General features: G+C 40.5%; 1 protein-coding gene and 1 long non-coding RNA gene across 2 annotated transcripts; both read right to left on the bottom strand.

Moving 5' to 3' along the window:
- Positions 1-1,543: 1,543 nt before the first annotated feature.
- On the bottom strand, positions 1,544-3,745 carry LOC119026263. The gene is made up of 3 exons (XR_005077087.1): positions 3,589-3,745; positions 2,721-2,810; positions 1,544-2,238 (listed from the first exon to the last, which is right to left on the bottom strand). It is a non-coding gene; the product is annotated as an uncharacterized LOC119026263 (long non-coding RNA).
- Positions 3,746-6,964: 3,219 nt separating this feature from the next.
- atp6ap2 (ATPase H+ transporting accessory protein 2) lies at positions 6,965-13,659 on the bottom strand. The gene is made up of 9 exons (XM_037110494.1): positions 13,504-13,659; positions 11,614-11,744; positions 10,833-10,961; positions 10,607-10,702; positions 10,369-10,506; positions 9,976-10,029; positions 9,734-9,883; positions 9,518-9,637; positions 6,965-7,857 (listed from the first exon to the last, which is right to left on the bottom strand). The coding sequence occupies exons 1-9, from the start codon at positions 13,577-13,579 to the stop codon at positions 7,663-7,665; spliced, it is 1,089 nt and encodes a 362-aa protein (XP_036966389.1). The 5' UTR covers positions 13,580-13,659; the 3' UTR covers positions 6,965-7,662.
- Positions 13,660-14,311: the final 652 nt, after the last annotated feature.

The following is a 14,311-nucleotide window of genomic DNA, read 5'->3' as shown; positions in this document are numbered from 1 at the left end:
GGCTGAGGGGTGGAGTGTGTAATGTGAATTATCATTATGACAGTGGATTGGAAGATGGCAGAACTAGATTATAAATCACAGTATGAAGGGACCAGTGTCCCAAAATTTAAAAATCACAACACGCTTTTTGACACGTAACAGCAGAAAAAAGGGGCATTTAATAACTGCTGCCTATATTCTGCTAAGAATGTGTTTGCTGGCTGAACTTTATAGCTTACTGGAGCCCAAAAAGAATGAGTTCATACAAAAATTTAAATTCAGTCATTATCTATTCACCCGCATGTCGATGGAAAATCGGGTGAATTTCTGTAGTCCTAAAAACATTTCTGGAGCTTCATGGCAAAACAGCATTGCAGCATTCTCCTTAACAACTTAAGTACATGGGGACTTGTTTTAAATGTATTAATACAAATTGTCTAACTTTCTTGAAGCCCCAAACTTTATTTGGAAAGACATTAGCCTGACAAATGTAGGATGAGATGTCATGAAGTTTATGACAGTGACATTCATGGTAAATCCCCAGAGGATGAATCCTGGGCTTGGTGAGCCCCTTTCTTATCCTTTAGCACCACCCTGCTAGAAAAACCAGCATAGACCAGCACCAAAACCAGTGACTGCTAGTGACTAGTCACCACCAAGACCAGCATATGTTGTGTTTTGGTGTTGGTCTAAGCTGTTTTTTCAAGCAAGGCACTAGCAGGTCTACTTTCAAACTGTTCTTTGTTCACAGAGACCAAGACATCCCAGCTTTAGCCTGGCCTTTGCTTTTTGTTAAACTGGTAACTTTCATTTTTGTACCACTATTAAATGGCTCCTGGCATTTGTAGTGTTTTGTCCACTGTGCTTTATGGGAAGTTGGAGTCAGCAGGGGTGTCAGAACAGGTTTAACCAGCCATGCCTTGTTTCTAGTGTTAGCATAGTGCATAAGCTCTAAACTGCAACAGTGAACATGTTCACACTATCTTTTTTTACAGAATACAATTTAACGTGTCATAGCAGGAGGAGCACAGGTGCATTTAATAATCAGTGATAGCTGTCATCGTTAACATTTCGAGTTACACCTGTGCTGCAAATCAAAATGTCATCACAAAGGTCTCTGAAAACCTGCTCCCATACATCGTTATCTGTTTCACAACATAGCAAGAGTGGTGATGTAGAATCTCTCCTCTCTAGCCAGAGGACTAAGGGGTGAAATAGGTCAGAGACACTTAGTCTGCTAACATAGATAGATCGAAGGCCTTCTTATGAAGTTTACACAGTTAGCTTAGCCTTGGCTTGGGTCGTCAGACATCTGTTCTGTAGATACAGCTACATTAGCTTTGAGTATCTAGGTTGCAGAGACCATGACAAGATTGCCCATAGAGCAATCATCACTATCATTATCCAGACTTTAATATCTGTACAAGACAGGTAAGACCTCTTCTTGTTTAGAGACATCATGTCCCAGAAGAATTATATTTCTTCCCCAATAGTTAATTGGGACAGTCAGCCTAAAAACTAGTGAAGTTAGCAAGTATACTATATGCAAATAAACAAACATCACTTGTTGATCGTCTTTGTCTTTTAATTTATTGATTCAGCAGCAGAAACATCAGGCCCACTCAGCCCCTGGATAGAGGTTGGTGAGTTGGCCTTCAAACACTGCAGTACATAAATACAGGCCCTTTTCACAGAAAATGTAATGTTGACTAACCAAATGCATAAAACAACATGAATGTCTCCATTACATTCAGGTCCCTGTAGTATTGTGTGTAACTCTCAATGGGAAAGAGTCATCAGTAATTAGCTCTACCGCTTTTGTCCATTGGTAAGTCAAAACATCTGCTGTGAAAAAGGCCTCAGTGTGCATCACTGGGAGCTGGACTTTTATCACCGACTTCAGCATGGACACTGGACAGCAGTGGAATGTTGTTCTTTGTATTGTCCATGAATGTACAGTTTTTACTTATTGGAAAAATTAAAGCTGACTATTGTATGTATTCTGTATAAACATGGAATCATCAAAGTGTTATATTGTCCCATAATGCTAAAGTACAATGTCAAATTATGTTTTCCCCTTAAGGTGTCCATAGTCCAGTGTCCAGCGTGATCTTTAACGTCAGGAGGAGCCACATTTCTGCGCAGCTCTCTCTGAGGACGTCCCTGGGCCCGCTGCTCCGCTGACACCATCATCCGGTCCGGAGATCAGCGCTGCCGCTGGGGCGTTTCCTCTCGACTCATGTCCCGCTCTCATTTCAGCTAAGTAGAAAAGGAACACCCATGTGAGTCACAGACATGTGCATTTTAATGCTCCTTCATAAGCCTACATGCACACTCTTTCCCTTCCTCTAATACCCCTAATCTCACAGGCATGCTGCATGACATAATGGTGAGATAATTTAAGGACAATGTCTGAGCAGGTTACTGTGCAAAAAGGTTTAATTTATCAACAATAGTCAGATTTTGATTACATGAAAGATAAGAGATATTCATCAAACACTTGCATTAAGTAACATTGGGCACTGTTTAATAAAAGCCTGATGTTCTCTGAAGACTAACCAGTCAGCTGACCATGCTGCAAAAGCTAAAATAGCTGCAGGGATCATGCAGTTTAAGAAAAAACCTATGTGTTCTTCAGAGTCTCCATTTAGGGTTCATTCTTATTTTGCAAGTCCTTGCATTTTGAGTCTGTCCTGTGTGCTCTGCAGAAGTTGTCATGTTGGTAGTTGTAATGATCTTACCAATAGCACTACATGGTGTTATGATGGGCTTTTCCAGTTGCTCTCCCTCAGCAATGGAAGCCCGGATCTTCCTCACCACGTAGATGGTTGCTGGAATGTGAAACAAAAAAGTTTGGAGATTTAAAGTGAGAAAGCAGGAGAAACAGCACTGAAGCTTTAGAGACATAAGATGTTTTGCATGATGTGCAATATGATTTCCATAAATACCATGAATATTATTTGACCCAAAGATAGATGGATTGAATATACTGGGAAAAAAACAGCACTTAAAGTCTATGAATCATTATAAATATTGCTTTAAAATGATGTGTCTTCACATACAGTACGTTCAAAGATGGAAGAAGCAGATCATATGCTTGAGTTATAGTAGCATTACCACTGTGTTGAAATAGCCATGAATTCAAACTCCTTCTCTAGTAAAAGCACAAGTGCATTAACATCAAAATGTACTCTAAAATATGGAGTGATATTAAAGTAGCTAAAATACAGAATGGACAATTTCATAATAAGATTGCACTAATTGATTGATCATTATTGATGCATTAATGCATGTAACACTTGTTACACAGTGATTATAGCTTCTGTAGCTATTGTATCTATCTACGTATGTCTCTATACTGTTGTATTGTAGCTAGCCAGTTGATAAGTAGCCTGGTGATAACAATAGTCTACACATCATAATGTACTTGTCACAATCAGATAGATAGATAGATAGATAGATAGATAGATAGATAGATAGATAGATAGATAGATAGATAGATAGATAGATAGATAGATAGATAGATAGATAATATTGTCTCTCCTCAGCGTGGGCGTGGTCAGCTACAGTGGCAATGTACAAAAAAAGATAACAGATAAACACACATACCTTTAATTAGCAGTCAGACCATGGTTGTTTCTTTATCTATTGGAGCGATAAGCTCGTCGGTTGCGGGTAAACGCTGTTGTCTTCGCCCTCCAATATTAATAACTGGGTTGTTACAAAAGCAAACTGGACGGTACATCCGGGGGATGACAACAGGGCGGGACTTGCAGCTCCCATCTGCATTCTGATTGGCCGAGCGGTTACGCAAAGAGCGATGTCATAACATGATGCATTGGAGAAATCCACAGAAAAGAGGATTGAGTTGACCAATCATCCTGCAGTGATCGGCTCACAATGTAAGCTAGTCAGAAACCTTATTTTAGTTTGTTGCGTTTTTCCCTTTGTTATCAAAACATACAATCAAAAAGCAAATGTAAGTGCGTGTTGATTTTTTTTTTATTACACTGGAAATACATTAAAATTAAAATAAGACAAGATTTATGTGTATGATTCCTCTTAAGAGAAATTCATCTTGGCACCGCTGCCAAAGGGACAGTGTGGAAGCAGTGCAAAAAGTAGCAGCAATAGGTGGGAATTGAGAGAAGAAGATTTGGAAGAACGAAATTGAGCAACGTGAAAAATCAACTTGAATAAATAGTTGAAGCAGAATATAAAAGAAATACCACATAAGAAGTGGATCTATTCATTCTGAAAAAAAATGTCCCCTAGTTGTAAATGATATAAAATGTATGTCAATGTTAATGTAATGACAAAATTATACTATAATACTATAATGATATACCAATATCATATTTAACAACACATATTACTAACCCAACTCAAGTAACCCAGGGTTCATATTCAAACCAGCAGTTATTGTCATTTCACATTAGTAGATGCAGATACAAAGTGTAAGTGTACTTTTAACCAGAAGCTGTTTGAACGCACAGATTTCAACAAAGAACTTAGGATGTTGACAGTAAACATGTGAAACTTTAAAAAATCAAGTCGTCCAAATCCAACAATAACTAATATTGGATACATCTCTGGAGAACAAAGTGGAAAAAGTCACCAGAATCCCATAAAAAACATGCTCAATTTTGAGACATATTGTGTTAGTAGAAACTGTATTAACTTTGTGAAACACTGGATATAATATATTTTTAACTATACAGGCCTTCTTGTTCATTCAAATATGAGCGTTAGTTGTTTTACAGACTCCAACAAGGCTGAAGTTATAACTCGAACCCTGGTCATGTTCATGCTCCGTATATTTAAAGCAACGTACATTCAGAAATAAATCAACTAGAGGGGCAATATGTAAGACTTTTAGTTGAAAACACACAAAAATTAACTGAAATTATTGTCGGGATGTGAATAAATAGCAGTTTTGACATAATGATCATTACTGTATCTATTATGATGCAGAGATATCAACTGAAATCAGCATGCTAACCAGCTAGCCCCGCTCAGCACAACCATGTTTAGAGCCAGGCTCTAGTATCCAAAGTAAATGTTGTACATCTTCAGTTATTACTTAAGTTATTCATATTACTGTGAAGTCATTTAGTTTTCAGCATGGTATGAAATCCATGTTCAAGACTATATTTTGGGTCAGGGTTACCCTATCAACTTGAAGTTCAGTGGCCCATACTCACCCCGGTCCTTCTATCTAACACTCCACATCACAACAGCCAATTAGGCTGCCGTTTTCTTCACAAGCAGCTACACAGACACATTCTGGAGACCCAATTACAAAGAGCTCCATATGGGAGAGGGACTGCTGGCCTTGAGATTGGCTGGTACAGAGTGTATGAGTGTGTGTGTGTGTGTGTGTGTGTGTGTGTGTGTGTGTGTGTGTGTGTGTGTGTGTGTGTGTGTGTGTGTGTGTGTGTGTGTGTGTGTGTGTGTGTGTGTGTGTGTGTGTGTGTGTGTGCACAGTGTGTGAGTGTGAATAAACAGATAGTGAGAGTTAAGTATTTAAAAACCCTTAAGAACAGGATCACGTCAGAGAAAGTAAAGAAATGAAAGAACTGGAAACAGCTGGAAGCAGTTCAACTGCTGTTTATTGGTATTTGAATGATGTTATTATTATGATATAGTATATGCATTTATATATGGGATGGAATGGGTGGGGGTAGAGGGTTTGAATTAGAGAATGGGTAAGGTGGGGTTCGGGGGTTTGGTTAGGAGGGTTGAGAGTACAGGGTAAGGAAGGTGAAGACAGGAGTGGTGAGGAAGGTAAGGGGGTAGGAGGCAGGTTGGGGTTTCAGGGGGAAGGATGCTGATGTCTTACCGGAGTCCAACCATTGAAAGGTTCCTCCTCTGTACTGGGGATTTCAGCATGCACCCCAGTTCTTTTCCTCGATTTATCATTCCTTTCTCTCTCCTCACTCATTTTCCTCTCCTCCTCCTGGACCTTTGTGTTCAAAGTGAGTTCTTGACAAAAAGAGAGAGCAGTACATTTGTTACTTTACAAGCTGTTACCAAACTAGTCCTACACATGCTGTTGATTATTGTGAAGTAAAGCGATGATCTGAGGCACCGTACCTGCAGCTGGTTGGAGCTGGAGATAAGGCTCTCCTCCAGAGCATCACACCTGCTCCTCCACTGCTCTGATGTCCAGGGTCTCCACACGGGGGGCCTCTCTGGCCCTTTGGAGAACTCCTATTTTTCTCTCAGCTCCTCCCGGATCTGGCTTACCTCCAGCTGGCGGTTTCTCAGCTGGCCAATCTGCATCTTCAGCACTTCATTTTCATCATTGAATGACTTTATTTCATTGATGGCAGAGCAGAGGGCGTCTCTGGGTCCCCGCACAACTGAGGGAGGAAACTGCTCGGAGTCCTGCAGCCGTGCAACCCAGTCCGTTTGGGCCGTAAAAAGGCAGCAGTGGGATGTGTTGGTGGCACTAATAGAAAAGTCAAGGGATCGACAAATTCCAGGAGATTTATCTACTGAGGAAAATGAATATATTTCTGAAATTTCATACTGTCCAGTATTTGATGAGTTACACTGAGATTGCTGAGAGCCTTATTTTCCTCTGAGAACAGCTTGATGGTCTAATTTGCCTTTGTAGGTAATTTGAGGCATCATTAAACAATGAGAATTAAAAAAAAATAACTTTAACCAAATTACAGTCCTTTACATAAAGCTCTAAGAATTAAGTCCCTTATCAGTTATTTTTTCAAAATTCTAGGAAATTCTAGGACCCTTAAAAAAAAACATTACCCCTGAATCCCCTTCAGCTTTCTCTGAGGCCGCCGGTCATTCACTTTCCGGACGAGGCGGAATACATTCAACTTTATTTTGTAACAGTCAAAATGGGATTTTTCTAAATTTGAAGCACATACTCTGAAATGACTGACTACATTTTATGTACAGAAGCAACCTATGGATACACAGTCTATGCAAGAGACTTCAGTAAACACTCACCAGGGGGATCCATGTAATAATTTATTTTCAGGCATTTTATTGCAATGTACAGAGCTTCATTTATCCTCGCTCAATCTTAACAACCAACATCATGATCAAGTATTAATTGAATCCAATAAGCATTTACCATACAGAATTGAAGCAGGGTGAAACCTACCTGGAATAAACACTGCACACATCTTTTTCACAATAAGAGTACAGCAGTTTCTTATAACAGTTGCATTTGTATATTCAATATATACACATAGATTTAACTTAAAACAATTTCACACAGCAAGACAAGCACTAATTCACACAGAAACCAGACAAATCTCATTCTTTCATAACATTACAATAGTTTTCTTTACAATAAAAAATACAATTGCAATCACCAGGGAAACAAATGAAACACAGTTAGTGAGGAGTTAAAGTAAGGAATGATGTGAGGTTGAAGGGAGGAAGTCTGAATTTGTCAGTGTGTACAGGCGGTGGAAGATGATATTAAACTGCTCATGTAGGCAGTAACCTTTAAGAATCACTACTTTATTGTTGTTAACTGTGACATTGTCCGTTATCTTGCCAATGTTGTAAACAAACAGGTGATTCAGTATTTTACTTCCTCCCATCAAGCCCTCACAGTTTTGTCACAAGACCTCACACACACAAACAACACAAACATTCACTGGAGGGATCTAAGAGGACAGCAGGAGTGCTGATGGTCAGGACTTAGTCCATCCTGATCTTCTGATTGGTCATCCTGTAGATAATGCTGTCATATCCTGGGTCCATGTTCCACAGGTTGTAAGAGATGGCGATGACAGCGAGGGCCAGAGTGATCATCAGCCACAGCACAATGTTGAAGACCACTGCATAGTGGAAGTTGTACTTGTAGGCCAGGTTGTAAGGGCTGCCAGGGTTACTCTGCAAAAAAGAAAAGAAATGTTTAACAGTGCCACCAGAATAATTCCCAATGCCAGACCTAGCACCTCTTTACCTCCTTCACTGTGCATGCATTGAGTGTCAAATGAGGAGGGCAACATCTGTTAAGATCCATTAACAGGACTGTTAGGACAGTCTGTAAATGGCCCCCAAACCTTATTCCCCTTACCCATTTTACTGAATGGATGATCAACATATTCTTTGCTTCCAGACCATCAAAGTCATTAAAAAAGTCATACAAACCAAGAACCATGGACAGGAGACCGGCTCATGCTTCACACAAAGGCTTACTATAAATACTAACATAGAAGTTTGTTTAGATTTTTGGTAAGGAGTCAGTTTTTGCCTGATTGCCTGTGATTATCATCACAACACTACACTTATGTTATTCATGATCAGGCCGTATTGTATTTTTTGACAGCAACTGTGTTTACACCACCCACTTGTGCATGTCAGAAGAAAAACAGGTGTTGGTTTTGCAGGTGAGGAAACAAGTTGTTTTTGTTCTTCTGCATCTAGTGACTCTTAGTTGTGTCACAGTTTGTTCCCAAATGAATGGTGAAGTATTGTTATTACATTTTAAATAAATTATTTAAAAACACTTTGACATATCGTCTTATTGTGGTACACCACAAAAAAAGAGGTGGTTATATTAGAATTAATACAATGTAGCCAATCTTATTGAAGAGTGTGAAAATGTACTGTAATGTAATGTTTTCAGGGCTTGAAACCAATGTTCTGCTGACTCAGTCGTTGAACTATGACCGCTGTTAGTGCTGAAAAAAATGTTTGAATCGAAAATTTAACTGAACTGTTTCCTTAAAATCAAAAGAGAAATCAATCTGGGGAATCATGACACCGCTACATGTGAAACAGGGTGCACATTTTAGAATTGGACATCCACCTAACCTCGCCATGCATCATTACTGAGAGGGAGACTATTGCTGGGCAATGGACATTTTTTAAAGAAATTTTTGACTCGTATCAGCGGAAAAAAATGTCATTAATGACGGCTCAGCCCCATCAAGTTTACAGGTGAGCCAAAACAGTGGGCCAGAATATATAATAATACAAGTTATTAAAGATAGCTCACCCAAATAGAATGCAGTCATTCTTACACCTGTGAAACAGGTCTATGGCCATTCATTTACATTGTTTCACTTTTATACAGAGCAGCAATTAGGTGAGCAGAAAGTCTGAAAGACAGAAGGAGGCAATGTTTTCTCTGACAATCTATCAGTTTAGAAACTGCCTGAAAACACAAGCAGGTCAACTGACCCATCACAGTTCCTCTGGTCTGCATGTTTTGTATTCACAGCCCTAGGAGGCTATGCTGTAGATGTGTTTTCTGCCTTCGGCTCACACCTCCACATGTTGCCATTACTCTATAAACAATCAGCGCTGTCTGACAGGACCTGACACGACCATCCTGACATCGCATTTCCCTGTAGCCAGAGGTCTTGTCCATGTGTCACATTAGGCTAATATGGCATACTAAGAGGTGTTTCTAATATTTATCCAACTTACTTATAATGCATCTCAAATTGGCAGATAAGCGTTATTTTTCTGTCTGCACACTTGATACACCATTGAACTGGTTGGTGCTGCAAACAGTTCATAAAAGGTTCTGCTTCAGACTTACAATCTGTTTGGATTCCAGGATCGAACGGGACTTCCTGGTCAACGGAGCCTCAAAGCTCTTAACGGTTACAACCTCCACAACAGCATTGTTGCCATACAGAGCATACACATCCTCTCCAAACTAGAAAGAAAAAGACACAAGCATTATTGAATACAGAAGTTACATTAAAAACTTAGGATATTCTGTTAAAAAGGCTTATTAAGACCACTTCCTTACTTTCTGCAGAACAGAGGCAAGAATGGCTGTGGCATCGCGGTACTGAGGAGAGTCTTGGCCATAGAGCCTGCTGAGCTCCTCCAGGCCAGACAACTCCAAGGAGTAGAGGTCAGGAGAGTGGTCCTTCGCCAAATGTCTGTGTCTTTGCAGCTACAAGACGAGAATAAGACAAAGACATCTGAGCCACAATGCGAGGGCTGTCCCCATTTTCAGGACAGTTTCAGCACACCTGAATTACTTACCAGAGCTGTGATATCATGCAGCACTTGGACCTCAGACAAAAAGAGCAAATCAGCCTAGAAATGGAAACACAGAGAAGAGGTTAGAAAGGAAAAATCTTTCTGCAGGCCATTGATACATTTCAAAGACTGAAGTTAACCTCACTTCATTTGCAGAACTCGCAGGGATCCTGGTAATACATTTTTTTTCAAGTATCCATAACAATACTGTACTGTGCTATACAAACTGTGAGCTAATTTCGTTAGAATATATGAGCATCACATAAACATTTCAGCATCCCAGTTTGGAAATATAGTAACAGTGATCAGACAAAGTTTGATGTTGCAGATAAAAAAAAAAGCCATCATTCTCCAAAACGCCAGCCTTGTGTGGTTGGGTGCATGTTTAAAACTGACCTCTGCATTTCTACTGAGGGAGTTGAGCGGCAGTGAAGCCAGCACGGAGCCATCCTGGGACAGACGGGCACGGATCTGCTGTAGGGTGACTGGTAGGTCCTCGAACACAGCATTGGCCTTGCCCAGCATGTACAACCTCTGAGAATGGGAGCAGATAGAATAATGACAAATGAGCTCTTTAAGAGTGAAGTCACAGATTGTTGGTATGCACTTTTCAGTCTCAGTGTCATGTCATTACCTCCTCACTGGGGGCCAGCTGCAGCACCACGGGGGTGTCCTCTGCAAACAGAGAGTGGACTGTCTCCGCAACACTATCCATGGTGAAAGGCACCGGCTGCAAGGAAGAAGATGACCCACTGATTAACGCAGCCAAATTACAAAGTAGACTTATGTCATTTTTGCACCAAGGTGTCAGTTTTGATGTACATAACATCACCATAATGCAACAGTCCAGTATGACTCACATTCTCCAGGGGATAGGAGGCCACACTCTGAGGCAGGGCGAGGCTATCGACCCCTCTCACCACCACCAGTACGTTAGCTCGGGGACGCTGGAACAGTGGACCAGCTTTAAGGCCTGGCCAGGACAGATCCTGTACAAATGAACACATGTTTAAAAAGGCTAGGCTAGCATAATCATAAGCTTAAACTTGCAATAACCTATTTATTGTGCTGACACAATATTGAAATCACCTTTTAAGTTGATATGGCAAGCAAACAGTTGACTATTTAAATATCAAAGCAGTAACAGTCTGACCATCTGGTTAATGCAAGTCCACTATTCACTCTCTTTTGGCTTTGTTTTTCAGTACACCAACACCTGAGGGAAATATCTGGCTCTTGGCTGCTAAATGCTGCACTGTGTTTGCCAGCTAGGCTCTAACAGTATCTGCTGTCTTTTGGTGCTGAGCAGGTACCGCACAGTGTTTTTCAGAGCTTTTTTGACTAAACATAAATCATCTGCCTGCTGCACCTGAAAACAATATTATGAGAGCAGTATGAGTGAACAAAAAACAGAAAGGGCCAGAAATCCACACAGCAATGTGAATATAAAGCTCTGTAGACCTGAGCAAGGTGCTCTTTCAGGTGAAAATTGTCTGTTGGCTCATCACTACAACCTCTTTCGTATTGCTATAATATTTCGTCATCATTTGGTGCATTGTTAGTATAAAAATATGCATCAAGTCCACTTTATGCTACTTCTACAAATAAAAACCACAGTTAAAATCGTGGAGCATTGTGCACCTCTTTAACAGAGAAGCCCATGGTCAAAGCCACCAGGTCAGGGATCGTCTCTCCAGAAACAGGCCAGTCTCCTTTCTGGAAGGAAACAAACTCTGGAGCCTGCAGCACTGTTAAGCGGTCTCCATGTACACCTGTGAGAACAACAAGAGGACAGTCAACAGCAGTAAAAGGTCACAGAAGAGATACTTCAAAAGGAGAAAGCAAGCGTGAGTCACCCTAAGGCACAAAACTTAACAACCCTTTTAGTGTTCATAATGTTGGTGTAGCAAAATGTGTATGTTAAGCAACGTAAACACTGAGTTAACGTATGTTTACCATGCATCTTTTTCTAGCTTTGGTTCTATTTAAGCAACGTTTCAAATCACTCCCTATTTGCTGACAGGTGGATAATACCTGCTTGTCAAGTTTCTTTTTACTATATATTTTTCTTTTTGACTTTTTACCATTGTAGCATATGACAGGGGAGAGTTTAACAGGGAAATGTGGGAGAGACCAGGCGGACATGTCACCAAACATTACAGGTTGGAGTGAGTCTGCTAAGGACTCGGCCTCCATATGGGACATACGCTCTGCCGGCTGAGCAACCAGTTTCACAGCATGTCATCCTGTCACTGATGGCACAATACAACAACGACCCATAAGCTGGGCTGTACGATATGGCATTAGGAGTCACGATTAGATGGAACAAAAAATTTTGAATTGTAATTTTTATTTTGACTGCTAATAATTTTGATGATAAATTTATTAGGGTACAGCTCCAAACAAAAACGTGTTCTTACGTCAGGAGAAGATGATTTGTAGGCCAGGACATCTCTGCAGCACCTCATTATAATGGTGTTTTGTCACACATTTTACCTTATCATAAGAAACCTGCAGCTTTGCGTGATTTGGATATTACACTTGGCCATGCTGCAGCTGCCATAATATTCTGATTCATTGTGCGGCCCTTAGCTTAAGTGTCCAAAATCACCTCTGTTTTCTGTGTAGTATTACATTTCCTTTTATACTACACAGAGATGAGACTAGCTGTAGAAAGGATTCGCATACACATGTAACGAATGAATATGACTACAGGTGTTTTAAATGAGCACTTGGACGATCCAGCTTCATCAATAACACTCAGACACATCGTCCATGTTGCTCTTCCCTTCCACAGCTGCTGGGGTTTGCAATGATGGAAAGCAGGACCGCAGCTAAAGTCACTTCTATCGGTCTGTTGTTATCCTTAATTCTCACTGATATGTTCATTGTAGGTTACAGCAGCTCTCTCAACAGCCCGTCTGGACCTGACGGCTTGGAGAGTGAACCCGTGAACGTCGCAGAGCTCCATGGAGGCATAAACTCGTGACAGAGGGCTGACGGTGAGTGTTGAAGAGGAACTAACTACCCGGTTACAGCCTGTCATATGACACGACGGTCTGCGTGAATTAGCAACGAGCCACACGGAAGCAAATAAAATGTCCATTTCCCTCCAATTTCATATGACCACGAACTCTCTAAGAACATTCCCAGCAAGGAAACATCAACGTTGCACATTCTCACGCTCACTGTTAGCGTTTACAGTTTGCTAATGCGTCAAGTGTTAGCAACAAGCTAACATTACAATGTTCAGTTTTTAACCCCGTTGTTTGTACACCAAGCCTAACCAACAACCCAATACAACAAGTAAAGCAATCCCATTTCACACAATGCCATTCATTTATGTAGAAAACACAGAACAGGATCCGATCAGGAAGCTAAACGGTGATGCTAACGATGTTCTGCGCTAGGTTAGCGACTAGTCATTCGCAAATACGGCGGGTACGAGACGCCATCAGGATAACTAAATGCTGGAGAAAAAAAACAGCTCAGTAGATGAATCATGTCTGTCCAGTGTTGTATATGTCTTACCGTTAGTGACAATGAAGCAGAGGACACACACCGCGGAGAAGACAGCCTCCATCCTTCGCCAGCTTGTCAGCGACATTTTTCTCCTTGGTAGAGCAGCGATCAGCTGACCTGACGTCACAACGCTGCTATGAACGCTGGGAGATCTGACACAACACGGGCACCGTACATGATCCCCTTAAAATTCATCAGCGCCTGAAAATCACCACGGATAGATGACACATCCGTGGAAATGTAGTCAAGAAGCGGCTCAAATGTGCTTTTACAGGAAGGCCTCTGTTTTAAGAAGAACGTTTTCATAAACAGTTGTCTGTATGACTGAAAATGTTTTGGTAGACCTTCCCACAACGGGTGATGGGGTGTAACTGGGTACATTTACTCAAATACTGTACTTAAGTACACATTTGAGGGAGAGCAATCAATTGTCCATATGAAGCAAGTCTGTGGACCAATATCAAAACTATCTGCCATCAGGGAATTAATTAATGCCACCTGAGGAACTTCAAATTTACACCTTTGTTATGTTTATTATGTTGATTATGGAGGGAAATTGTCCTCCGATAATCAGAACAATGTTCTGTGGTCAGTTTCTTGTTGATTTGTTTTTTTTTTTAAATTGTTGCATACATATGTACATACTTTTGTAATGTTTTATCAAAAAAAAAAATGGTGCAAACAAGTGCGGAAGAAAATGTTAGTTTGTTAATCAGTTGGTCAGTTTACAGAAAATTAATTGCAAACTACTTTGAAAATGTTGCAACAATTCCAAGGTTCCAGTGTGATGATTTTATGCCTGTAGTGTTAATTATTT

Source organism: Acanthopagrus latus, chromosome 9, assembly GCF_904848185.1.
Source record: "Acanthopagrus latus isolate v.2019 chromosome 9, fAcaLat1.1, whole genome shotgun sequence".
Taxonomy (NCBI): domain Eukaryota; kingdom Metazoa; phylum Chordata; class Actinopteri; order Spariformes; family Sparidae; genus Acanthopagrus; species Acanthopagrus latus.
The sequence above is the reverse complement of the archived record's forward strand: the minus strand, read 5'-3'. Positions and strand labels throughout refer to the sequence as shown.

What these genes read in the sequence shown, in the direction of transcription:
- atp6ap2 (XM_037110494.1), bottom strand. Translation starts at nt 13,579, where the DNA reads ATGTCGCTGACAAGCTGGCGAAGGATGGAGGCTGTCTTCTCCGCGGTG. An exon ending in TGGGCTTCTCTGTTAAAGAG is followed by an intron (nt 10,962 to 11,613) that starts GTGCACAATGCT and finishes TCATTTGTACAG; the next exon opens with GATCTGTCCTGGCCAGGCCT. An exon ending in TCCTGGAATCCAAACAGATT is followed by an intron (nt 7,858 to 9,517) that starts GTAAGTCTGAAG and finishes TCTTTTTTGCAG; the next exon opens with AGTAACCCTGGCAGCCCTTA.